This window comes from Musca domestica, unplaced genomic scaffold (assembly GCF_030504385.1).
Source record: "Musca domestica strain aabys unplaced genomic scaffold, Musca_domestica.polishedcontigs.V.1.1 11, whole genome shotgun sequence".
In the NCBI taxonomy this organism is placed as follows: domain Eukaryota; kingdom Metazoa; phylum Arthropoda; class Insecta; order Diptera; family Muscidae; genus Musca; species Musca domestica.
Window position 1 is genome coordinate 13,296,274 of NW_026712133.1, and position 26,823 is coordinate 13,323,096.

At 35.1% G+C, this 26,823-nt stretch overlaps 1 protein-coding gene across 6 annotated transcripts in view; it reads right to left on the reverse strand.

Annotated features, from left to right (window-relative positions):
• Positions 1-26,823, reverse strand: part of LOC101892541 (mitogen-activated protein kinase-binding protein 1) — a 401,509-nt gene that overhangs the window by 160,239 nt on the left and 214,447 nt on the right. For 4 of the 6 annotated variants that reach the window (XM_020039862.2, XM_059131369.1, XM_020039855.2 and 1 more), the window contains exon 2: positions 22,212-22,859. The exons of the other annotated variants lie outside the window; for them this stretch is intronic. In XM_020039862.2, the coding sequence (XP_019895421.1) occupies positions 22,212-22,469 (258 nt within the window). In that variant the 5' untranslated portion in view covers positions 22,470-22,859. The remainder of the gene's footprint in view (positions 1-22,211; positions 22,860-26,823) is intronic. 6 annotated transcript variants of the gene reach the window in all.

Below are 26,823 nucleotides of genomic sequence, written 5' to 3' on the forward strand. Positions count from 1 at the left end.
CCATTTTTATACCCTCCACCACAGTATGGGGGGTATATTAAGTTTGTCATTCCGCTTGTAACTCCTCGAAATATAAATTTTATACCCCACAAAGTATATATATTTTTGATCAGCATAAAATTCTTTGTCGATTTAGCAATGTCCGTCCGTCTGTGGAAATCACTCCAGCTTCCGAACGAAATGAAGCAGATTGATAAAATTTTATTCAAAGGTATATTATATCTGCCGGACTTTTGGTATTGAAACTGGGCCAGGTAGGTCCACGTTTTGGTATAGCCCCCATATAACGGTACCTCCCGATAATCGGTATTTTGATGATTTTAGCGAATTATTCACTGGAATTGTTTCAAATTTTGTGCTTAAAGTTCTTAATGGAGGCTACAGCCTATGACAGAAAATTGTCTGTGCAGGTCCACGTCTTCGTATAGCCCCCATATAACGGCACCTCCCGATATTCGGAATTTTGATAATTTTAGCGATATTGTTCACCGGAATTGTTTCAAATTTGGTATTTGATGTTATTAATGGATGCTACAGCCTATGACAGAAAATTGTCTGTGCAGGTCCACGTCTTTATATAGCCCCCATATAACCGTACCTCCCAATATTCGGCATTTTGATGATTTTAACGACATCGTTCACCGGAATTGTTTCAAATTTGGTATTTGAAGTTCCAAAGGGATATTACAGTCTAAGACAGAATATTGTCTGTGCAGGTCCACGTCTTCGTATAGCCCCCATATAACGGTATCTCCCGAAATTCGGTATTTTGATGATTTTAGCTACATTATTAACCGATATTTTTAAGTTTCGCATTTGAATATTAATGGCTTATGACAAAAGTTACCTATGTACGTCCATGTCGTCGTATAGACCCTAATATAACAGCTAAATTCGGTATTTTTAAAATTTTAACAGAATTTTTAACGGATTTTATTGTTCTTGAGAATTGCCAAATTCGTGCCAAATAGTGGAGGGTATTCAAAGTTTGGCCCGTTCGAACTTACAGCTTTTTTACTTGTTTAAAGTCAAATTTCTTATGCCTTCATAGTCCCAATATGGTAATATAAAAAATAACTCCATTACCTCAAATTGCTGGTTGTAATGTAAAAAATGTGATCCACGATGGGCATTCGAGTTGATTAAAATATAAAAACAATGTTGGTCGAATGTTTTTCTTTTTGTTAGCCTTCAATTACCCCTTTTGCCTGTTTATTATAAAAATAAATAAAAATATTTATAATTTATTTGAATAAATTATTATCGTTACTTTTATTGTTATTTATTGCTCATAATTACGGTTTATTAAAGATTCAAACATTATCAGCTTGTTTTGCTGCTAATTTGTGTTGTAACTTTCAAGTCAACAATTAACAGATTTGTTTAATGTTTTGAAAACATTCAAAATGAAGAAACAAATTTTCTTCCAACATGCTGACGTGATGCTGAGCAATGAAAGTTTTTTTTTTCAATTAATTCGTGGGATTGAGAAGTTCCAGATAACAAAAAAATACGAAAGAAAGAAAAAAAATCGCTGCGTACGCCAAGGGCATTAAATAGTTTTAACATATCTGCTGTATTGATCAGCAACGCATAGCCGATACATTTCAACATGCATTACGGTATGATAGATTACTATAAAAGAAACGCTATCTGTAATTGAAATATACTATTATAATTAAAGGCAAAGCAGAATGCATGCCTCGCCGTATTTGATGTGACGAGTCACAAATAAAACAACAACCATCAAATATAGCGCAACGCGTCCTTTCCGCCTAGTCTGTAATATATAATAATTTTAAATGTAAGCATAGAGGGCGTTACTTGTCTAATAAGTCATCATGAGGAGGAGAGTCGACAAGCACACTCCTCCGCTTTATCGATAACTTTCGCATTATGACTCCACTCGTATTAATCGACCGTGGCATTAGAATAAATGCCGAATATTATCGCGAAAATATTCTGGAGGGTGTGTTAAAGCCATTCCAACAGGACTCAGCACCGTCGCACTCAGCACGAGCCCCCAAGAATGGTTACAAACTAAGGTTCCTCGCTCCATTTCCACCGCAGTATTTGTGTCTGGAGTATTTTGGAAAGCAAGGTCGGCACAAAAAAATGCCAAAGTGTCAATCACCTCAAGCAAGTGCTTCGACGGGATTGAGCCAAAATACCGCAGAGCAACATTCGGGCAGCGTGCGATGATTTCATTGGCCGTTTGAATGCCATAATTCGTGCCAAAGGTGACCAATTCGAACAAATCTAAACTTATTCTAAAATTTGATACTATTTCCAACGTTTTTTGTTTTCATTCAATAAAATTATAAAAAAAGGTAAAAATTGTGGCGTTTGACTTTGTTGCAGTTTTTTTACCTCACCCTGTATTTTACAAAAGTTTAAATTTTTTGAACAAATTAGATTAGCTTAGTATATTTCAATCGGATACCTTAGATCCTCAGGAATAGCCATTGTGGAGTAAAGTAATAAAAATGTAATGCAAAATCTTATGATCAATATAGTAGCGTATACTTATCATAGCGGATACCTTAAAACTTTAAATTCTCAATATATATGGAAGTCAGGCTTCGCTACATCACTTCATACTTAGCTCACATCTTACTGTCCAATTTCAGTTCTTTATAAAATTCAACATCATTTTTCTATCGCATCGACTACTGCATCCACAATATTGCCTACTTTTTATTTAAATTGTTGAGTTCATAAACTCTGTAAACAAATAAAGTTTCTCTTTATTTTCTTCGAAACAAATAAAAAACGCATTATCATCTAAAAAAATCTTTCAGGAGCCCATAGACGGTTTTCACTTTTTCAACTATTCCAAATGTTGATATCGACATTTGTATTGAACAACAAACAAAAAACTGTTCAAACAATGTACAACAACTATTTTCCGAAGAAATGCCTATGTTAACCAGCTTCCTTGCTATTGACCTGGTAAAATTTTCCGACAAACAAATGGCCGTCCATAGGATATATTTTATAAGTTTTGTAGGTGGGCGTACAAAAAAATCTTTGTTGCAAAAATAATTTGGTGATTTGGAAAACGATGGTGGAACAGGTATTTAACCAGAAACAAGAAAAGGTGTTTTGAATAAGATGTAACCTTGTATGTACAAAGACTATATGCTGCAGCAACTATTGAATTTTCACTTTTTGTTTAAAATATTATTTCCAGGAAAGGTGCAGTCTAGGATCATATATGGAAAACTCTGTTTAATAGTAAATTACATGACAATTTTGAAAATAAATTTATTTTCTATCGGTTTGTCATTAATGGAAATTTATGCTGGAAAAGTAACGAAAATATTAAAATATCCTACAAAATTTGTGAATATTTAGCAACACAGCGAACTTTTTTAAATATTTTTGGGCATTTTCGGATGGCACTAAAGAAAGTGGTGAAAAATTCGAACTACTTCGTCTAGTAAGCCGATAAGAAGATAAGATTCGCTAAAGAAACAACTGAGAATATTGTTCCTATTGCCTAGAGCCTTGAAGTTTGCCCATTTCCCATTGTTCTGTTGATTTTGGTCATTTCAAAGAAGTCCTTATACCGTAAAGACTTGGGTTACTCTTAAGTTCATTTTACACAGAAACTCAAGCCGGTCAATCATAAACAACGTCGTGTCTTTCCACATTGGAATCTTGAAATGTATGAAAATTATTTGAAAACCCATTATAATCTTGACTCATGAAAACCATGGAAGAGGCCGATAGACCGATAAATTCCATTTCAACCAATATGGATAGGCAAAATTTGAAGAAAATGTAACAGTGATTTCTCTTTTAAACCATTTATTAATATTTAAAAGTTTGTGGGGAGGTACAGCAATTAGTAGATCAATAACGTCAATTTTTGTCTGACCTAAGCCATATTTAAACATTACTATTGACCAAGTGTACGTTTTTGTCTAAACATTGTAAGCCGCAATATGTTTTTCTAAACGTACATTGAGTTCGAAGATAACCCATTTCGGTTCCGGCTTTTTTCGAACCTCCCTTAAAAACGCATCCATAAAAGAGTAGTGAAATAACTGACGGAGAAATTATTCACAAGGGCCAGTCTTAGTATTAAAAGGGTGAGAAAATGACCTAAATGTACTAAAAGTTTTACAATGGTGCTAAACTTCCAAAATTGTTCCATTTTGTATTATGTGAATGTATAGAGATAAAAACTTACAATTTGGTATAAGAATCAAGGTTGGAAAGTAAGTTTAATATATCAAGATGGTTTTGGAAATGTGTACCAAGTGCCCAAATTGCACAAAATGGTACTAAATTCGGAACAATTTGGTTTAGGGTTAACGGATGAGATGAGCCTTTGAAATTTTATATTGGGGGCCCTGTTGGTGGTTGGTTTGTTGTAAAATGTACTAAGTTGTCGAAAAGTACAACATAGTACTATATTTGCTACAATTTCGTATTTTGATAACAGATAGTGATTGAAATCTGAAATTTGGTATTAGTATCGCTGTTTATGTGTAGCCTGGGTATATGGAAGTCGCTTCGGAAATACGTACTATAGTTGTACGAAAAGTACTGAATGGTACTATATTTGGTATTGGGAGAAGAGATAGAGATAAAATTCTGAAATTCGAAGTTTTGGATTACTGGTCTGTGTTTGAGATTAGGCGGTAGTTTAAAAGGGTGGCCTATATTTGTAAAAAAGTACTTAATTGTACCAAATTTGATATTGGGTAAAGGGATAGGCCTGAAATCCTCAAATTTGATATTGAGGTCTCTGTCGGTATCTGGAATTGAGATATGGAGGAAATTTTGGAAATGTTTACTATAATTGTACGAAAAGCACTAAATTGTACTAAATTTAGTATTTCCTGAAGGGATGGAGCTGGATTCCTGAAATTTGATATGGATGTCTTATTTCATTATTATAATTTTTCTTTTTTTGAGCGTTTTGTTTTTCAAAATTTTGACCCTTTGTGGGGGAGGTACCAGAAGGTATGTTCCGATTTCTGACATCTTAATAACATATCTTATGTTGATAGAAATATTGAGGTGTACCATTTATGGATATTCAAAATGTTGACCCTTTGTGGGGAGGTACCAGAAGGAGTGGACCGATATATTCCATATCCACACCAGACCTTGGGTTAATAAAAATATCGTGATGTGTGCAATTTGAAGACAATCGAACTCTTACATCACATTTTATAAGAGTTATAATTGAGTTATATATAAGAGTCATATACATAAGAGTTATAAAATGTTGATCCTTTGTGGGGAGGTACTTGATTGAGTGGACCGATATTGTCCATTTTCACACCTGATCTAGCACTGATGGAAATATTAAGATTTGCAAAGTTGGAGGAAAATCGGATTATCCTTCTCCAATATCGTTTTTTTTTTTTTTTATTCAAAACTTTGACCCTTTTGTGGGCAGGTAACAGAAGGAATGGTCCCATCTCTACCATTTTTATAAAACTTCTTGTGTTGATGGAAATATTGAGATGTACCAAGTCTGAATGGAATCGGATGTTAATTTCGCGTTTTATGATCTTCATGGGTATTCAAAATGTTGATCCTTTGTGGGGAAATACCAGAACGAGTCGACCGATATATTCCATCTTCACAGCAGACCTTGGGTTAATAAAAATATTGTGATGTGTGTATTTTGAAGATAAACGGACTCTCATGTCATTTTATACTTTTAATGATTTTAAGGAATTACAATTATTAAAAATGTTGACCTTTTGTGGGGGAAGTACTTGATGGAGTGGACCGGTATTGTCCATTTCCGCACCTGACCTAGCACTGGCAAAGTTGGAGCAAAATTGGATTATCCTTTCTCTTTCCTTGCAGTAAAATATCTTCTTTTGAAAATTTCGACCTTTTGCGGAGGAAGTACCAAAAGGAGTGGACCGATATTACTCATCTCTGAACTCGATCTAAGTTTGATAATAATATTACGATGTACCAAGTTTGGACCAAATCGGATACTCCCTTCGAGAGTTATCGTGCGCACTAGCCAGCCAGACAGACAGGCGTACGGACGGACATCGCTAGATCGACTCCAAATGTGAAACGGATTTGGTTCAAAGAGCTCTGGGGTACGATGAGGCACGTTTTGGCCGTATAAAATGATATATACCCTCCCTAGCCATGGCTGAGGGTATAAAAAATATTTTAATACACGTCAATATATAAATGTACCCGTGGAAGAACAGTTCCGTTTTGAAAAGGGATGAAAAAAGAACAGCAATTTGAAAAATTACATTTTGTAGAAAAAGCTCATTCTCCTTTGCTCCCCTCAATCTATTTTCATATTTTTGATCTCATTTTCATTTCACTTTCAAAACATTTTCTTTTTGTATATCCAGTTTCATTTTCAATACAATTCAGCTGTCAGCCCTCTTTAATGTTATTTCCTTCCTTTTTGGCAGGTTATGAATCATTAATTTCATCCATTGTTTTTTTCCAATATATGTTCATCTGTATTTTCCTGGCTGGCTAGTCGCTCTCATTTTGCTTTCAACTGCTTTTGTTTCTTTTTATGAATAATTTTTTTCCAGAGCGATAGAAAGAGGCTGCAGCAGACAAAGCTTCAAAAAAGTCTTTTTTCATTCATTTGTTTGGAGAATTGAGAAAGGATATTGTTTCAGTGATGATAAGCTTGCGAAAGTGAATAGAAAGGAAAACAATAACAACAAAGGAAAAGTGGGCAAAAATGTGCAGTTGCAGCATTAAGGCCACTCAGATGCTGTTGTTTTCCGTTTTTTGCCATACTTTCACGCATCAAAACATCGAGAGATGGCGGCAAACATTATGTCTTTCATCGACACCATCGCCGCCGCTGAATGTCTGTCATTCAATTCAAGTAGAAGCACAAAATGAGAAAGGAAGCTGTGATGTATGGAGGGAGACTCATACATGGCCAAGATGAAAAACATATTTCTGGAAAATTGCTGGTGTTAATTAAGCACAGAGACATGAGGATAATGGCTTGCATTAGATTACCATGACCGGGTTATTCGCACAAACGGAAGTTGTCTGTCTGCTTCTTTCTCTGTTCTGAGAAATTCCTACGCATACGAGCGTACGAGAACATGAGATGAACATGAGATTCATTAAGATAATGAGTTGTAGTATAGCTTTTCCTTTTAGCCGTGCATTTCTTTCTCTTGTCGGGTTGCCTTGTTACCATCAGGAAGTCAAGAGCTATTTGCTGTCCATTTTCAAAATGAAAATCATGCCTTGACCACTTGTAATCGTAAAATTACATTACATAAATATCACCTTCAAGTTGGCAATAATGAAAACGTACAAATAGCATGAATTCCAATTGAGCAGCAAGAAAATACGAGTGGTGTGAAGAAAATTTGGAAAAAAGCGGAATTTTTCTTTAAAAAATTAAAAAATTAAAAAAATTAAAATAAAAGAATTTCGAAATTGGATTTTCTTAAAAAAATAAGATTTCAAGAGTTCAGAGAAGCAGATAGGTGTTTCCGGCATATCACCAATTCTGCAGCCACCCGTTATATATCTGATGGTCGAATACGTGAGATAAGTCCAAATTCTCCGTACTAACCCCAATTATCCTAGAGTTAAGGGACTTACTCTGCAGGTAAATATAATAGTTGGCGAATAAAAGCGGATATCAGAAGTTAAATATCAGATCATCAAACTCCTCAACCTGTCGTTAGCCACACTAATAGTTCCTCATGCCTGGAAAATGGGTTGGGTAGTCCGGCTACTGAAGCCAGGCAATGACGCTATCAAAGTGATTCATACATGCCGATAGCACTTTTGTTGGACGTAGCAAAGACGCTTGAAGCATTACTTATCCCCCAGCATAAGAGAGAGAGAGAGAGAGAGAGAGAGAGAGAGAGAGAGAGAGAGAGAGAGAGAGCTTCAAGCGTCTTTGCTACTGCCGACAAAATCAGCACGGATTCCGCAAATTTTATAGCACTCGATTTCCGTATATATTTGCCGGGGACTCATGTCATCCGGACCCTTAATTCATGGCTTCTTCTTTTCGCTTGCGAAAAGCTCGCTCGAATTCGCAAAAAAAAAATTAAACTCACTCGAAGTAGAGTACTGAGGGAAACTCGCTCGAAGTCGAGTTGCAGCAGTCCTAAAAAAAACACAAAATTCCAATTCGGTATTAATATTTCATTAAGGGTTCTACAACCGGTGATAAAACATTGTCCATGGTTTCCATATAACGGTACCCACCGATATTCCGTTTTTTTGATGATCCTAGTCACATTTGCCCACGGATTTGTTCAATTTTTTTAATATAGCTTCCCGTTGTGGTATGGCCCTCATGTAGTGGCTCACCGACTTTATTGTTTTTATTGATCTCACTGACATTTATAGTTTTAAGTTGAACACGCTAGAAAGTTTAACTCCCGAGTGAAAATGAGCAAATCTGTTGGATAGGAAATCGCCAACCAGGCATATAAGGAAAGACATTCACGATCTACAGAGGAATAGAGAAAGTCACAAAGGCACAAGAGAGAGCCTACTGCCTATCAAGCAGGACTGAATGGTTGTCACTCTGATGCGGTAACAGAGGTCATGGAGGAATATAGACTCAATACCGTACTGGGAAATCATTCCATCGCAGGTGAAAACAAGATAAAAAGCAGTAAGTTCTGCCGGGCCGAACTTTGAATACCCACCACCATTTGGAACAAATTTGGAAATTTTCAAAAAATAAAATCCTTAAAGAATTCTTTTAAAATTTTAAAAATATCGAATGTAGCCGATATATTGGGTCTATACGACGTGGACCTACATAGGCATTATTTGTCATAAGCCATTACCATATTTAAATTCGAAACTTAAAATAAACGGTAAAGCTAAATCATCAAAATGTGGTATATAGGGAGGTACCGTTACAACGGAGCTGTACGAAGACCTGGACCAGCATAGACAATTTTCTGTCACAGGCTGAAGCATCCAATACGAACTTCAAATCCGACAACTCAAACAATTTCGGTGGGTATTGTACCTAAAATCGTCAAATGTATGGGGCCTATACGTAGACGTGGACCTGCATAGACGATTTTCTGTCTTAGGCTGTAGTATCCATTTCGAACTTCAAATACCAAATTTGAAACAATTCCGTTAAATCGGGAGGTACCGTTATATGAGGGCTACATGAAAACGTGGACTTACATGGCCCATTTTCGAACTTAACCTGCCTACTCGAGTAATAAACATGTGTGGAAAATTCTAGCCTTCTATCTCAATTCGTTCGAAAGATAGCGAGATTACAACAGACAGACGGACAGACAGATGGACAGACAGGCGGACATCGCTAAATCGAGTTACAATTTTACGCTGATCAAGAATATATATACTTTGTTGGGTCTGACATGAGTATTTAGAGGAGTTACAAACGGAATGAAAAAGTTAACATACCCTCCATAGTATGGTGGAGGGTATAAACGAAACCTGCCCTGACAAACCTGAGTAATTTTGGCACGACTGAGGCGCTGAACACCTGTACAGTATGTGGTACAGAAACAAAAAACACGCTGCAAACTTTTAACTGACCGGTCAAACCTACACATCTAACTCCCTCATCCAACTCCTATGAACCCGACCTATACAGGTCATTTCCTTTTTGAATTTGAAGTTAGAAGCAGAGGCAGGTTAGAGAAGAATCGTAACGAACACAGCAGTATGAGCTTCTACAACAACAAAAGAAAAATGAAGTGTTGTGAAATTTTGTATAAATTCAACTCTAAGGTTCTAAAAATACAACTACTGTTTCATTGAAAATATTTTTATTGGCCCATTGTGGATGTTTGGGATAAGGATGCTGTTTTGTGAGTAGTTGCTGGCGCCAAACATTACTTATTTGGTATTAAACCCATTACTTGGTAAACAGATTTTTTTATTGAGTAGCTAAGAAAGAGTTAAAGATTATTTATTATATATTTGCAATGAGTTACTTCATTCTTATATTTTCAGACTTGATTCAGAGTTTATGAATTCACGTGGACATGGACCAACCAAAACAAATATCACTTTCAAAACCACAAATTAACCTTCAGAGAAGCTAAATGTAAAGCAAACAATTATTCCATTCATTATTTTATTATTTTTTCTTCTCTTCGATATAAAAATACTTCCCCAACAAACTACGTAATGGAATGAGAGAATATGAGGCGAAAAGATAAGCTAGCATAAAACCTTAAAAAAAAACTACAAATAGTTGATAAAGCAATTTTTGATAGGCTTGCCCCGGCCACGACTACCATCGAATTTTCGCCACAGCCAATAATCGTATCAAGAAACATTAAAAACTATACAACACAAATGGTGCTAAAACAAGCAACAAATATCGTTGATGTTGTTGTTATTAAAACATTATTAGTTGTTGTAATTATTACACATTAAAGAAAAACAACAACAATTAACACCCCAACAACAGCAACAAAAAACGAAATACTTTAAACAACTTTAAAAGTGAATGTCTTTGAAAGGTGCTGTTTGTTGGTGGTTGGCAAAATGATTGTTGGCAGAGGCTTCATTCGAATTCAAGAAGAAAAACTGTATAAAGAGAGCAGGAAAAATTGCAAACTGAAAAACAATAATAATGAACGATGATGAAAATCGAAACAGAAAAAAAAATTGTTATTAACATCAATAAAATCAAAAGCATTTAATAACAGTAATAAACAACAACAACAACTATATAAGTGGAAAATTCAATGACGTTAACAGGAGACTTGGCAGCAACAAGAAAACCTGTAGCGGCTTTTCCAAAAAGTGCCAACACTTTTCAACTTTTTTAATTCAATTTCAAAGTCTTGTCAAAAGAAGCCAAAGCAAAATTGGCCATTATAAAATTAATAAAAGCAAAGTAAATTAAGAAATTATTAATGATGGCTATCGTTACGGAAAAAATAACAATCGAAAGTGATGTAAAACAAGTCATTGGAAAAGCGTTTGCATGATTTTTCCGTCACCGTGTGGTGGGCAATCCATAAGTGTTGTTATTTATGTCTCTTTGCAAAGAAAAATTGGAAAACTGGCAATGACAGATAACCGAGGCATTTGGAAGCGTAGCATTTTTAATTAAGAGGGAAGAAGAGGTGATCACAATTGGCTACCGGGATCTTGGGACCTCTCCCCAAGACGCCAAGTGAAAGGTAAGGTCTACGAGACAGCGCAGCGTCATTTCAAGACCCCATAGATGTAATTCAAGAGGTTTCGAGGACTTAAGACAGCAACTTTGCAATTTGGTTATGTAAAATGTAATAAAAACCGGTAAAGAATGCCTTAGAGTCGGGCGGGGCCAACTTTATGATACCCTACATCACTTTGCTAATTTAGTAGAGCACCGCATAACAATTAAAAGTTTTTATGGGAGAATTCAATCATACACACTATGATTATAGTTATAATTTATGGTTCAAAAGACTAAATGTGCCGATGCATTTGTATTTTTTAAATTCGGACTTGTATTGCACATTTGGTGCACAATTAATTTGAAATCGGATAAAGATACATATGGGAGCTATATCCAAATCGGAACCCATCTCTATAAAATTTGGCAAAGATATTTCTGATCTGTATTTGATATATTTCCCTGAATATCGTTGTTACGGAGTGCATATTACGGCTGCGTAGGACAAAAATAACAAATCGGATGAACAATATATATATGGGAGCTATAGCTATATCTAAACCAATTTCGATCAAATTATACATACTTATTTTCAGGCCTTATTCGGTTGTATGTGCAAAATTCCGTACTATTCGGGCTGATATCACATCATTTGGTGTACAATAAAGCCAAATCGAACGAAGATATATATGAGAGCTTTATCTAAATTTTTACCGATTATCTCCAATTTCAATAGGGTTCGTCCTTGGGCCATACAAATGATTTGTGCAAAATTTCATCTGGATAGGGCGAACTGTACTTTGTTTGCAAAAATACATGGACAGACGGACGGTCGTACGGACATGCATAAATCGACTCAGAATGTGACTCTATGCAGATCATCAAAAGGAACCATGGGTCTATCTCGTTTTCTTTTGTCTGTTACAAACAAATGCACAAAGACATAATACCCTGACCACCTTGTGGTGTAGGGTATAATCATATGACACTCATTTTAATGAAGTTGTTCTTCATTACACTGTGCAAAACCAATAATTTCTGGAAAAGCACAGTAGATCCCGAAAATTCACCTAAGAAAGAAGGCACGTTTGTCGGTTTTTTGAAAGTGACCAAAATAGAGGGACCAAGTTTATCCTCCTTCCACACTTTTGTACTCTTAGCCATATGGCTAGAGAGGATATATATATCATTTGGTGCGGCGAAAACGTGACTTTGGACCAAATTTGTTTCCGGACATATGGAGTCGATCTAGCGATGTCCGTCCGTCCGTCGGTCTGTCTGGCTGGCTGGTGCGCACGATAACTCTTGAAGGGAGTATCCGATTTGGTTCGAACTTGGTACATAGTAATAATATTATCAAACTTAGATCAAGTTCGAAGATGGAAAATATCAGTCCACTCCTTCTGGTACATCCCTCACAAAAGGTCGAAGTTTTCAAAAAAATATATTTTTTCTGCACAGAAAGAGATGCAATAATCCGATATTGCTTCAACTTTGCAAATCCTAATATTTGCATCATCAGGTGCGAAAATGAACAATATCGGCCCACTTCATCAAGTACCTCCCCGAGAAAGAGTAAACATTTTGAAAAATTATCTATATATATAAAAATCAATTGTTGTTTGTTGGTAACGGAATCAGTTGAAAACGGCTGGACCGATTTGCATAATTTTTTGTACAAACGTTCGTCATACCCCGAGTTAGGTTTTTAAAGAAAAAAATATTGACCACGCCTCCTTTTACGCCCACTATTACGATTTATCTAAAATCTTTATATTTGCCAAAATAGTGAAGATATCGGTTTGAGAATTATTACACGAGATGCTGTTGGCTTTCCATCCAACCCTAAGTATTTATTTAAGGGCTAAGGAACGCGCCTACTTTTAAGTCTATTTCTCTATATGTAAAAGAAAGTTGTGTTAATTACTACGCTTATAACATAAAGACCGCCGGTCTGATTTTAACGATTCAGACAAATTCGGAATTGCCTCTTGGCAGAAAAGAATAAAATCTAAAAAAATCGCTTAAAATGTGAAATTTGAACATTTTCATTTTGACTTTTAAAATGTACAATAGTAATGTTTTATATTGCATATTTTTTTCCATTTTGACTTACTATTTTCGAATGTACATTTGTAGTGTTTTTTTTTTTTTTTTTTCTTTTTTTGGAATTCTAATATGATATGTAGTTGTTTTTTGGTAGTAGAAAGTGACAACGGATAAAACTGTTATTTATAGATTTTATGTATTTATTGGGTAATAAGAATAATATAATTTCAGAAGAGAATAATATATGAAAATTCTAAAATCGGGAAAAATCGACAATTTTTCAATGGAATCGAATACTGACAAACTTCGTAAGGACCTTTTAAAATTTGCCGTAAAAAATCAGCGAAGCAGTTGAAGATTCTTTTACTTTTTTCAATTCTTTCTTTTTTTATGTTGAAGAGTACATTTCTTATTGTTTTCAATTCTGAATGAATAATATTAAAAATGAAATGAGTGCGCAATACGAAATGGCGATCTTTCACGTATAAAATTCTAGGACCTTCAGCTGGAAGATGAAAATTACCGAAAAAGCGTTATGCGCTTCATTTCAAAAAGTGGACCTGCTTCTTTCATATAACAATAGTTCGTCCAATGAGAACTCAAAATGCTAAATACATTGGGACTGCAATCAGTGAAATACCGACTATAAAGGACGCAAAATAATAGAGCGAATTCCTTCCAGAAATTCTTCCTAAATATTCAATATACCTTTTACCGCTTTGGAAGGTCATAATATGGGTCATAATCCCCGATAACGGAACAACTCGATTTCAAGAATATTCTACATTTTAACCATATTTTTCGTACTAATTTTGGCTTATGTTGATAATTTAAGAAGAAACCATCCTTACAAAAAACGTTTTTACACGTTTTGGTATCACCATCATATGATTTAAGGTATTTTCGGGGTCTTGGCCACTTCTTCCATTTTGACATCTTTGTTTTTAAGGGGGAAGAAAACCTCTTCTCATAAATCATAAAGGGCCCATCTTTGTCTTGAGGCTACTTTAAGTATAGTCTCCACATTAGTATACCCCCAAGTTCACTTTCCCTACCAATGTGTGGTCAAAAAAGAAAATTTGGTATTCTATTGAATTTGTAACCCCCAAGAGAATATTTGTTGGAAACATAGATTTGGGATGTACGTCTATATGAAGCAAACTCCGAAATGTCAATCTGGGACTCATTCAGTCGGAAATTGTGGCAGAAACATGAACAAATAGGAAAATAGAAAGTAACGCGGGACCGAATATTTGTTTAATCGTCATTGAATTATACTATGATAAAAAATGTGTGTTTATTGGATCCCCAACGAACCATTTAAATACAAAAAAATAATGCCCATCTTATGGTAATCGGAGCAAAAGAGTAATTTTTTGGCTATTCTGACAACATTCTGCCTTCAGTATGAGGTGGACAAAACTAAATACCACGTAGTACGGGATTTTAAACGTTGGAAATACAAATATCAAATTATAGCTCATTTGAATGGAAATGTTAAGCTTTTTACAATATCAAAAATTGAGCTGAATTTTCACATGGGGCTATTATAGATGTTATTTATCATATAGGTATTTAACACAAAAATTAATTTCTATTTAGTCAAGGAGTCATTACTTATAATCAAGTCATTACTTATAATCAAAATTGGAGTCTTTACTTATAATCAAAATTGTGCCGCTTGCATAAGTCAGATCTGTGATTTATTAGGCTTTAAAAAATACGCATTAAAGCCTAAAAGTACGGGCCGGCAACGCGGACCGGGCCAGCTAGTAACTCTTATAAAATGTTATGTGAGAATCCGATTGTCTTCAAATTACACACATCCCAATATTTTTATTAAACCATAGCCTGGTGTGAAGATGGAATATATCGGTCCACTCCTTCTGGTACCTCCCCCACAAAGTGTCAACATTTTAAATATCCACGAATCTCATAAAACACGAAATTAACATCCGACTCCATTCAGACTTGGCACATCATAATATTTCCATCAACACAGGACCTTTTATAAATGTGGATCATTCCTTCTGATACCTCCCCCACAAAGGGGCAAAGTTTTGAATAATCGATTATAAAATCCGAAATAAGCATCCGGTTCTCGTCATATTTCACACATGCCATTATTTTTACTAACAGAAGATCTGCTGTGAAAATGGGATATATTGGATATATTCCTTCTGGTACTTCCCCCAAATTTATATATCTGGTATCTCACGCATTTTTCACAATTCTATATAAAGTATAGGAACATATAACTAATAAAGAGTAGGAAGTAGACGGTATGCTCCAAATATGGCACATTGCAATATTTACATCTCTTATTAAGGGTCAACAGTGTGAATAATCATAACTCAAGGCTGGGGGTATACAATCTGTCGGCAAATCCGACCGATACTTGTTTTGCTTGAGTTTTAATATTTATTAATTATTGGCGTTTAGGTAAAATTTAGAGAATTTGTTTTATCTGACACCAATAGTATAATTTTATGATAAATAATTTGAAGAATATTTTGAAAAAAGGACAAAAAGACTCATTAAGATACTCGCAGAGGGCTAAGTGGGAGTTGTTATCAGTAATATTGTCGAAGACACTATATACATAAAATACATGGAATCCAAAAAATACAAATCCGAAAAAAAATCAAAAAAAGTGATAGTGAAAAAAATTGACCCCCTATTTAGGTTACTCGAAACACGTATTTTATGTTTTTATATCCTCACCATAGTATAAAGGGTATATTACGTTTGTTATTCCTTTTGTAACAGCTCGAAATATGCATTTTAGACCCCACAAATTATTTATATTCTCGATCAGCATAAAATTCTATGTCGAGCGATGTCCGTCCGTCTATCCGTCTGTTCGTTTGTGGAAATCACTCTAGCTTCCGAGCGAAATGAAGTAGGTTGATAAAATTTTACTTTAATGTGTCTTATGTCTGCAGGACTTTTGGTATTGAAAATGGGTGATGTAGGTCCACGTTATGGTATAGCCCATATATAATGGTACCTCCCTAAATTCGGTATTTTGGTGATTAAAGCGACATTATTCATCGGAAATGTTTCAAATTTGGTATTTGAAGTTCGTAATGAGTACTACAGCCTATGACAGAAAAGTGTCTATGCAAGTCCACGTCTTTGTATAGGCCCCATATAAAAGTACCCCGGAACTATTTCAAATTTGGTATTTGAATTCCGTAATGGTTACTACAGCCTATGACAGAAAATTGTCTGTGCAGGTCCACGTCTTCGAATAGCCCCAATATAACGGTACCTCCCTATATTCGGGATTTTGATGATTTTAGCTACATGTTTCGCATTTGAATATTATAATGGTTTATGACAAAAGTTGTCACGTCGTCGTATAGACCCTAATATAAGGGCTACTTTCGGTATTTTCAAGATTTTAACCGAATTTTTTACGGATTTTATTTTTTTAATTGCCAAAATCGTTCCAAATGGTGGAGGGTATTCAAAGATCGGCCCGGCCGAAATCCATTGGGGTTTCATGTAAATTTCGAGAGAAACAAAAAAAAAAAACCTTTTGTCGCTTAGTGTTATAAACAGTGCTTTAAAATTATGAAATAATCATCCGATTGTTTATCTTTAAACATCAAATTAAAACTTTTTATTTAAAGTCTTTTTACTTTAAATTTGGACGCATAATGCATTTTACTGTGCAATAGGCGATTCTGGTCTATCTATAATTCCGTCGCACGAAAAATATGGTTCCCATCAGGAATTGGTTCTCATTTTGCGATCTCTTCAAATTTTTGTTATTTTTTCAAACTCCATGGTAATTATCGCTTCCAGCAATAATACCCTTTACAAATCGGGTCACCAGACCATAATTTAAAACAGGTCATATCGCACGAAATAATTATAAGTCGTTCTATAAGTACTTATTTTTATACACTTTTACATTTTTCAACTGAAATACCTTAAACTTGGCATTTAGTTTTCGTAAAGAGTTTAACTCCTGTATCATAATAATTTCCTTATAGGTCAACGTTTTTCTATAGCCCGGGATTTTGATGGTTTTAGCCACAGCTTCATGACAAAAGTGACGCATACACCCGAATACTAAAATATGACCCTCTCAAATAATGACAACTCTTATAAAATCTGACATAACAGCTGAAATGCCTTCACATTTCGCACATCTCAATGTTTACAGAAAAAAGAAGATCTGCTTTCATTTCTAAGCCACTCGTTCGACAGCTGTTAAAATTATTCCAGTGACAGCCCATTATATTGTTTACAAGCATACCAAAGCATTTTGGTGAGAATTTTCCAGAAAAAAAGTTATACGTGATGGAATTCAAGTGTGATTCCTTTATATTTGGCTGGAAAACCACAAGTGGCTATCGTTAGACCACTCCAGCAAGGAAGTGGGCGGAAGAAAACAGCAACATCAGCAGAAATGGTTCGAAAAGTTAAGAAGCGACTTGATCGAAACCCGCGTCGCAGTGGCCGAAAAATGGCTCGTCAGCTGAACATATCGCAATTTCCATTTGGAAAATATTGAAAAATGAGCTGGGGGTAAAACCATTGAAATTCCAAAAAGTGCAAGAACTTACTCCGCAACAGAAAGAAAATAGTCTCAAAAGAGCTAAAGAGTTGCTTCGCTTGGTGAAACGCCGAAAGTGGTGAACTGCCGAATTTGGTTTTCTCCGATGAGAAAACAATCGTTGTCCAGCAGTTTGTAAACCAAAAAAATGATTGTCAAACAGGTCAGCTGAAAATTTGAACTTTCGGTTGGCCACAAGTACTCAAGCGCCGGCCATGGTGATGGTGTGGGCCGCCATATCAGCCGATGGTCGCTCTCCGCTTGTATTAATCGACCGTGCCATCACAATAAATACCGAATATTATGGCGAAAACATTCTGGAGGGTGTATTAAAGCCTTGGGCACGCAAACATTTTGGTCGCAGACCTTGGACATTCCAAGAGGACTCAGTTCAGCACAATCGCACTCAGCACGCGCCACACAAGAATTGTTACAAAATGAGGTCCCTCGCTTCATTTCCAGCGCAGAATGGCGACAAAAATCTCCGGATACCAATCCGTTGGACTATTGTGTCTGAAGTATTTTGGAAAGCAAGGTTGCCACTAAAAATTACCAAAGTGTCGATCACCTCAAACAAGCGCTTCGCCGGGAATGGGCCAAAAAACCGCAGAGCAACATTCGGGCATGTGTTAAAGGAATTGCTCAGAAAATACATTTGTCAAACTATATTGAAGTCGGTTCGGATTTGGATATAGCTTCCATATATATTTTCGGCCGATTTCACATATTTGATGCACCAAACACGATATATATATATATATATATATATATATATATATATATATATATATATATATATATATATATATATATATATATATATATATATATATATATATATATACAACATATATATATATATATATATATATATATATATATATATATATATATATACAACATAAGTATCGTGTTTGGTACATCAAATATGTGAAATCGGCCGAAAATATATATGGAAGCTATATCCAAATCTGAACCGACTTCAATATAGTTTGACAAATGTATTTATATATATATATACTAGCTGAACCCGGTGCGCTTCGCTACCCCTTTTGATTTTATATGCATTCAAAATTTTATTTACGAATATATGTTGGATAAAGAAAAACAAATTTAAAAATTAAAATAAAAATATTGCACTAATTTAAATAATAAACAAAATCATTACAAAAGCAGTAACATGATATGAATACACGAAGGGTTTGTCCTTTGGATTTATTTATTTCATAGCAAATAAAAAGCGTGCAGGAAACTGCAATTTTTTTAAGTAGAGAGGCATTTCTATTGCAATTAGTGAATTCGAGATAGCAACATACTTCGCCGTAATAAGCATATTTCAAATAAATTGTTGTGTTGTTTTTTAGTGTTAGCCTAAGGCGTTGTGGGTCAATGGTTCTTATTAAAATCATATCCCAATCTGATCCGATTTTAATATAATTTTAAACAAATTACTTTTACACCAAACTCCGCCAAACCTTTCATATTTCATTGAAATTGGTGCGTCAAATATGTGAAATCGGCCGAGAATATATATATTGGAGCTATATCCAAATCTTAACTAATTTCCAATTAATTTATCACATTTATTATTATAACCAAATTCCGCCACACGTTCTGAATTTCATTGGAATCGGTCATATATATCGTGTTTGGTGCATAATATGTATGAAATCGGCCGAAATATATATGTTAGCTATATCCAAACCTCAACTGATTTCAATATAATTTGCCAATTTTTGCTGGTGCCAGATTTTGTCCCTCTGGCTTTGGGTGCATCAAATTTGTGAAATCGGCTGAGTATATATATGGGAGCTATAATCACATCTGAGCGTATTTGAATATAATTTGTCAAATTTATTTTTGTACCAAATTTAGCCACTCATGCCAAATGTTTTGTGCATCAAATATGTGAAATCAGCGGAAAATATATATGGGAGCTATATCCAAATCTGAACCGATTTTAATATAATTTGACTAATTTATTTTCTAATCAAAATCCCGTTACATATTCCAAATTTCTTTGGAATCGAACATACATATCGTGTATGGTGCATAAAATACATGAAATCGGTCGAAAATATATATGAGAGCTATATCCAAATCTGAACCGATTTTAATATAATTTGACAAATGTATATTTGTTTTAATTTCCGCTACACATTCCAAATTTCATTGAAATTAGAGATACATATCGTGTTTGGTGCATCAAATACATGAAATCGGTCGAAAATATATATGGGACCTATATCCAAATCTGAACCGATTTCAATGTAATTTGACAAATTCATTTCGGCTCCCAATTCCGTTACTTATTTTAAATTTCATTACAATTGGAAATACATGTCGTGTTTAGTCCCCCAAATACATGAAATCGGCCGAAAATGTATATGGGAGCTATATCCAAATCTGAACCGATTTCAATATAATTTGGGAAATCAATTTTTTAGATAAAATCTATCACACGTTTCAAATTTCATTGAAATTGGGGATACACAGCGTGTTTGGTGCATCAAATGTTTGAAATCGGCCGAAAATATGTATGGGAGCTATATCCAAATCTGAACCGATTTCAATATAATTTGACAAATTTATTTTCGGATTAAATCCCGTCACACATTCCAAATTTCATTGGAATCGAACATTCATATTGTGTTTGAGGCATCAAATGATGGAAATCGGTCGAAAATATATATGGGAGCTATATCCAAATCTGAACCGATTACAATATAATTTGTCAAACTTATTTTTGTTCCAAATTTCGTTACGTATTCCAAATTTGGAGACTGTATCTTTAACCAATCAATAGATATGTGCATATAAAATCTAAATTTTTGGGAGGTACCTCCGATTCTGATGCTATATCTCCAGTTCCAAGTGGAAATTCAAAAATGTATATAGCCTATGTTACTTTCAGGCGATGTTGCAGTATATATGGAAATTTTCAGGAAAATCTATTCAGCGGTTTTCGAGTCCATAAATTACAAACAAACAAACAAACAAACAAACATACAAACATTTTCCTCTTTTATAGATATGGAATATATATATATATATATATATATATATATATATATATATATATATATATATATATATATATATATATATATATATATATATATATATATATATATATATATATATATATACATATACATATATATATGTATATATAAATATCGTACAACATAAGTATCGTGTATATATGGGCGATTTCATGTATTGGTGCTAAACACGGTGTGTATGTCCGTTTCCAATGGAAATCAGAATGTTTTGCTGAATTTGGTTACAATTTCAATGGAGTGACGGAATTTGTTGTCAAAGTAAATTTCGTTGTTGTATTTAAATCGGCTCAGGTTGAGGGTTAATTGACAAACAACGCCTTTGCAATAGAAACGCCACTAATCTTCAAAAGATTGCAGTTTCCTGCACGCTTGGCATTTGCTATGAAAATAATAAATCCGAAGAACAACCCCTTCGTGTATGCGGACTAAATTTGGAATGTTGCCATAGACAAATTAAGATATAGACAACGAAAAGTTAGTTTGGTCTTTTTTTTTTCAGGTGGCTCTCATCATGTTTTGCATAGTCAACATGCTCATTTACGCGTTCAAGCCACTCGACTTCGAAAACACATTTCATCGTTTTTCAAGAATTTCACTTGATTATTCCGGAATTTTTTGATGTCATCTCGTAATTTTCACATTTATTTTATTATGCAACAATTTCCAACTGACAAATATCCTACAGTTTTTGTTATTTTTAACGTTTTAGAATTGAGTGACTTCAATATTCCCACTCAAACCCCTGAAACGATATAGACGACATCTGCTGATTCGATTTTTTTCGAAGATAAACGGTGAGAGCATTTCGTTGTCTATATTTTCATTTGTCTATGATGTTGCTGCTTTTCTTTGTTCCTGGAATGTCCACACGTTGGTAGACCGAGCTATTTGTTTGTTTACGCATTAAAGTATTGCAATAATTAAGTTTTTTAAATATTTGAATTTCTATTATTTTTTTTTTTTAACCAAGAAATATTGGTATAAACATTTTGAATGCACGGATTTCAATCAAAAAGGCACATTTTAAATATTTTATTTATTTATTTTTTTTTTATGAGGGACACTTTTTTAAAAAGATATTTCAGGTGTTTAAAAACTGTATTGATATTTCAACTTCCGGTAGGTCACACGAATATGGCTAATTCGAATTTTAACTCTCATCTGTTATATAGAAACACAAAACTTGTATACCTTCCATCTGATGTGATGGGTGGGTATAAAAAGATCCAATAACGGGGCAAGATACTTTCTCCCCTCGCCACTTTTTAACTCTCTTCAATTCGAAAATTCATTTCACAATTCCATAAAAAATATGTTTGATGCCAATTAAAAGTTCATAAATTTTCATCACAAACTTCATAATGGCTTAAATCGAATTTGCAAACGATGGGAGGGGGGGACTTACTTTGTCTGTTCGTTCATAATTTAGCGGATACTTCGATGCGGCGACTTTGTGCACCATGGGAACTGGGGGATATTCAAAGGCTGTCTGCATTAGATGAGCCGGTGCACTGAAGGGGATGTTTAGCGAAGACGTCGACACGGAGCGCTGGGGTGGAGGCGGAATGCTCTGCCGGTTGTTAGGGAAGGGTGTGAAAGGCGTCAGACGCCTCATTTGGACATGGGGAGAGGAGTTGGAAGAGTTGGTGTAACTGTTATACATGGTGATATATTTGTTGGTCGACTGGTTGGTGACAGACGTCTGTGATGGTGTTAAGTTTAAATGGACATAGCACTGGTTTTGTTGTTATTTCACTCCTTTTCTCTCTCTGTTACTCTCTTGCTATTTTAATAAACACAAAATTCACGGTATTGTATTGAATTGCATTTCACTGCCGCTTGTTACTTCTTTAGTTATATTCAAATTGAATTTTATTTTTTTTTTTTTTTATATTTTTCTGTTTCCACAGACTTTCATTTTATTTGCATAAATTTGCCATAATTAATTTTCTTTTTTGTTTTTCACATTTTTCACAGGTTAACGGTATGATTTTATTTTCTATTTTCCATTTGTTTTACACATTCCACTTTTGTAGTGCTAGGTAGCTTAAGCCTAAAGAGTAGACGTCATAGAGAATGTTGAGCGTAATTATTCGGTGGGTGGGCATGTGGGGGAGGAGTTGGAACGAGAGGACAGTTTTATTGTTGCTGTTCGGATAGTGTCTGCTGTCGAATTTTGTTTGCGGCTTTGGTTGGTGACATTGCACCGGAAATGATTTAATATAACGCGGCCTGAGACACACAATTCGGGGGGTTTTGTGTGAGTGACTGTGTTTTTCTATTTTGATGAGAATAATGCAAATTAAAGAGGAATAACAAAGAATAGCAATAAAATAGCTGTTAGCCCAAGTCAAAATTAAATTAGTTAAAATAGGAGGCATTTGAATTAGAATAAAAAGAACAAGTAAAACCGGCATTAACCTCAGCCAGGCCGAATTTTAATTTCCCTACACACCATGAAGAAAAGAACCCTTTGAAAATAGCAGACTCGAAATTCAATACTCGAGCGTGCTTGATTTCAAACTGAAAATGCTAGTGGAATCGGCAGAAATATATGCGTCAAGTCTACAAAATGCAGAATATAGGGGTTATAGCAAAAAGTGGACCTACACCACAGGTTTTATGGCACGTTGTAAATTCTGTGAGAATCAGAAATTACAAATTATAGGCCTTTTGGACATAATATGAGGAAAGATCTTTAAAACGTCGAATGTCGGGCTATATGGAGGCTATACATAAGCGTGGGACTATAGACACCATTCCCATTCAGGGGGTTGGAACATCAAATCCTAAATTTGCTAACAACTCTACTAAAATGTGTAAAAAAGTACGGAATTTCGGGGAGTACTATTTTGTGGGGCCATATAACAACATTGATCCCTATTCACACAGGACTTTCAGATTTAGAATTGTGGAATTTCAGAATATTGTTTAAGGGCTGTCAAAGCTAAAAGAAGTTCTTTTTAATTGTTAAAACGCTTTCAATTCTAAAAGCTCGGATACTCCTAAATTTTTTGAAGGGCTGCCGAAGTCGTAGTAATGAATTCTCTAGCAGAATTTTAGGCGGGTATCTTCTTTATACATTTTTGGAGGCCATAATCATGAATTTTTAAAAAGAACTTTCGAAAGAACATCGGAACTGTAATAGTAAAGATTGTCAGGGCTAGGGCAGATTCATTCTGTGCTAGGGCAGGGCAGGTGCGAAAATGGACAATATCGACTACTGCACAAGTAACTCCCTCACAAAGGGGAGTGGGGTGCGATTGCCTTCAAATTTCGCACATCTCAATATTTCTACCAACACAAAATCTGGTATGAAGAACGGATAGAACGGACCACACCTTCTGGTACTTCCTCCACAACGAGTCAAAATGTTGAATTCCACATAACCCTCATAGAATGCAATATGAGTATTCAATTCTTTTAAAACTTGACACATCTTAATATTTGTACTAACTCTAGATCTTGTATGAAGATGAGATGGATAGGACCACTCCTCCTACTACCTCACCCACAACCGGTCAACATTTTGATTAACCATAATACTCATAAAACACGAAATTATCATACGATTCCTTTTAACTCGGCACGTCTCTATATTTCTATCAACGATAGATCTGGAATGAGGAGCGGATCGAAAGGATCACGCCTTCTGGTAGCTCCCTACAAAAAAATTTAGAATAACCAAAGTGCTCATAATACGCGATAAAAGCATCTGATTCTTTTCAAACGTAGCATATCCTAATCTTTCCACCGACACAATATCCAGATCTGGTATAAAGATCACAAGTTCTGGTATACAGATAAAATATATCGGTACAGATATAGATTTGGTACATGTATATATTTCTCTCAACCATAGATCTGACGTGAATATGGAATTTATCGGGCCACTCGTTCTGGTACCTCACCCCCAAAAAATAAAAATTTTGATTAACAAATTTTCGCCTGAAATTGGAAATAAATGTTCGATTTTCTTTAACTTCTACACATCCAAATATTTTTATGGTACGAAAAGAAGCGACGTGGTCGAAACCCGCATCACAGTAGCCGAAAAATGGCTCGTGAGCTGAACATATCGCAATATTCCATTCGGCGAATAATGAAAAATGAGCTCAGGGTAAAGCCTTTGAAATTCCAAAAAGTGCAAGAACTTACACCGTAACAGAAAGAAAATAGACTCGAAAGAGATAAAAAGAGTTGATTCGCTTGGCCGAAAGTGGTGAACAGCCGAATTCGGTTTTCTCCGATGAGAAAACATTCGTTATCCAGCAGTTTGTAAACAAACAAAATGATCGTGTTTACTTGCCAAAGAGGTTAGCTGAAAATGTGCACCTTCGGTTGGCCACCAGAACTCAAGCACCGGCCATGGTGATGTTGTGGGCCGCCATAACAGCCGATGGTCGCTCTCCGCTCGTATTAATCGACCGTGGCATCAGAATAAATCCAAATATTATTGCGAAATTATTCTGGAGGGTGTATTAAAGGCTTTGGCCGCGGAACCATTTTGGCCGCAGACCTTGGACATTCCAACAGGACTCAGCACACGTCACCCAAGAATGGTTACAAAATGAAGTTCCTTGCTTCATTTCCAGCGCACAATGGCCATCAAACTATCCGGATACCAATCCGTTGGACTATTGTGTCTGGAGTATTTTGGAAAGCAAGGTTTGCACTAAAAAATATCAAAGTGTCGATCACCTCAAGCAAGCGTTTCGCCGGGAATGGGCCAAAATACCACAGAGCAACATTCGGGCAGCGTGTGGCGGTTTCATTGGCCGTTTAAAAGCCACAACTTTTGCCAATTCGAACAAATGTAAAATTATTCTCAAATTTGATGCTATTTCCGACATTTTGCTTTCATTTGATAAAATTAAAAAAAGTCAAAATTATGGTGTTTGGCTTTGTTGCAGTTTGTTTTATCTCAACCGTTATTTGTAAACAAATGGACATTTTTATCAACAAAACCGACTGATACTTTTTAACTTTTTTCAGGCTCATTCAGAGCTAAAAGCACTAGTTTTGCATTTTATGAAGATTTTTTAAGAACATTCTTTGCCATGGTCGTGGATTTCACAACATTTTACATCAACCACAGTATGGATTCAGAATATGCATTTTCGACTCCACAAAGTAAATATTCTTGATCAGCATAAAAGTCTATGTCAATTTGGCCATGTTTGTCTTTGGAAATCACTCTAGCTTTCGAACGAAATAAGGTAGGTTGATGAAATTTCTCTTAGATATGTTTTAGGTCTGCAGGACTTTGTGGGCTATGTAGGTCCATGTTTTGGTATAGCATTCATATAACTGTACCCGCAGTTATTCGGTAAATTTTGTCACACTTCTCACTGGAAATGTTTTAAAATTGGAATTTGGAGTTCGCAGTAGGTACTAACTCCTACCTCATATTTCAAGAACTGCTCTTGATGGCCAACTATATTCACGTGAGACCTTCATTCGTTTTATTATTCAATATCAAATTAAAATTTTTCATTTTTAATCGTTTATTTTAATGAAAGGTCAAGCAAAATTTGGCTGATATCGCCCAGCCCTATGATAATTACCCAGTGACGGATTCCTTTCATGAAATTCCCAACAAAAACAATACCATGCAGGTTTGGCCATAAAAATAAACCAATTAAAATTATATTTATCTTGGATTCTGTTGGTGGCGATAAAAAAATCGACCTTTGGCGGTTTTTGTTTAAACCAGGTAACTGAATGGGAAAGAAGGAGGAGGAGGAAGAATGAAAAGAAGTGGCATTATTAAATACTGAATTTGCATATCGTATAAAAATGATAGAACAACGAAATTTCCCCCAAACCAAAATGACGTTACCTCAACGTAATCAATAGTTGCTGGCTAGCCATAGCACCTTTCCCATTTTTTTGGCGACTGATAAGACACGAGCCATTGAGAAGTTTGTTGCTATTTTAGTTCTTGCCAATTTTTTTTCAAGAAGCTTGCTCATTAAATTGAATGTAGCGATTTCGATTTTACCTTTCGCCCATAG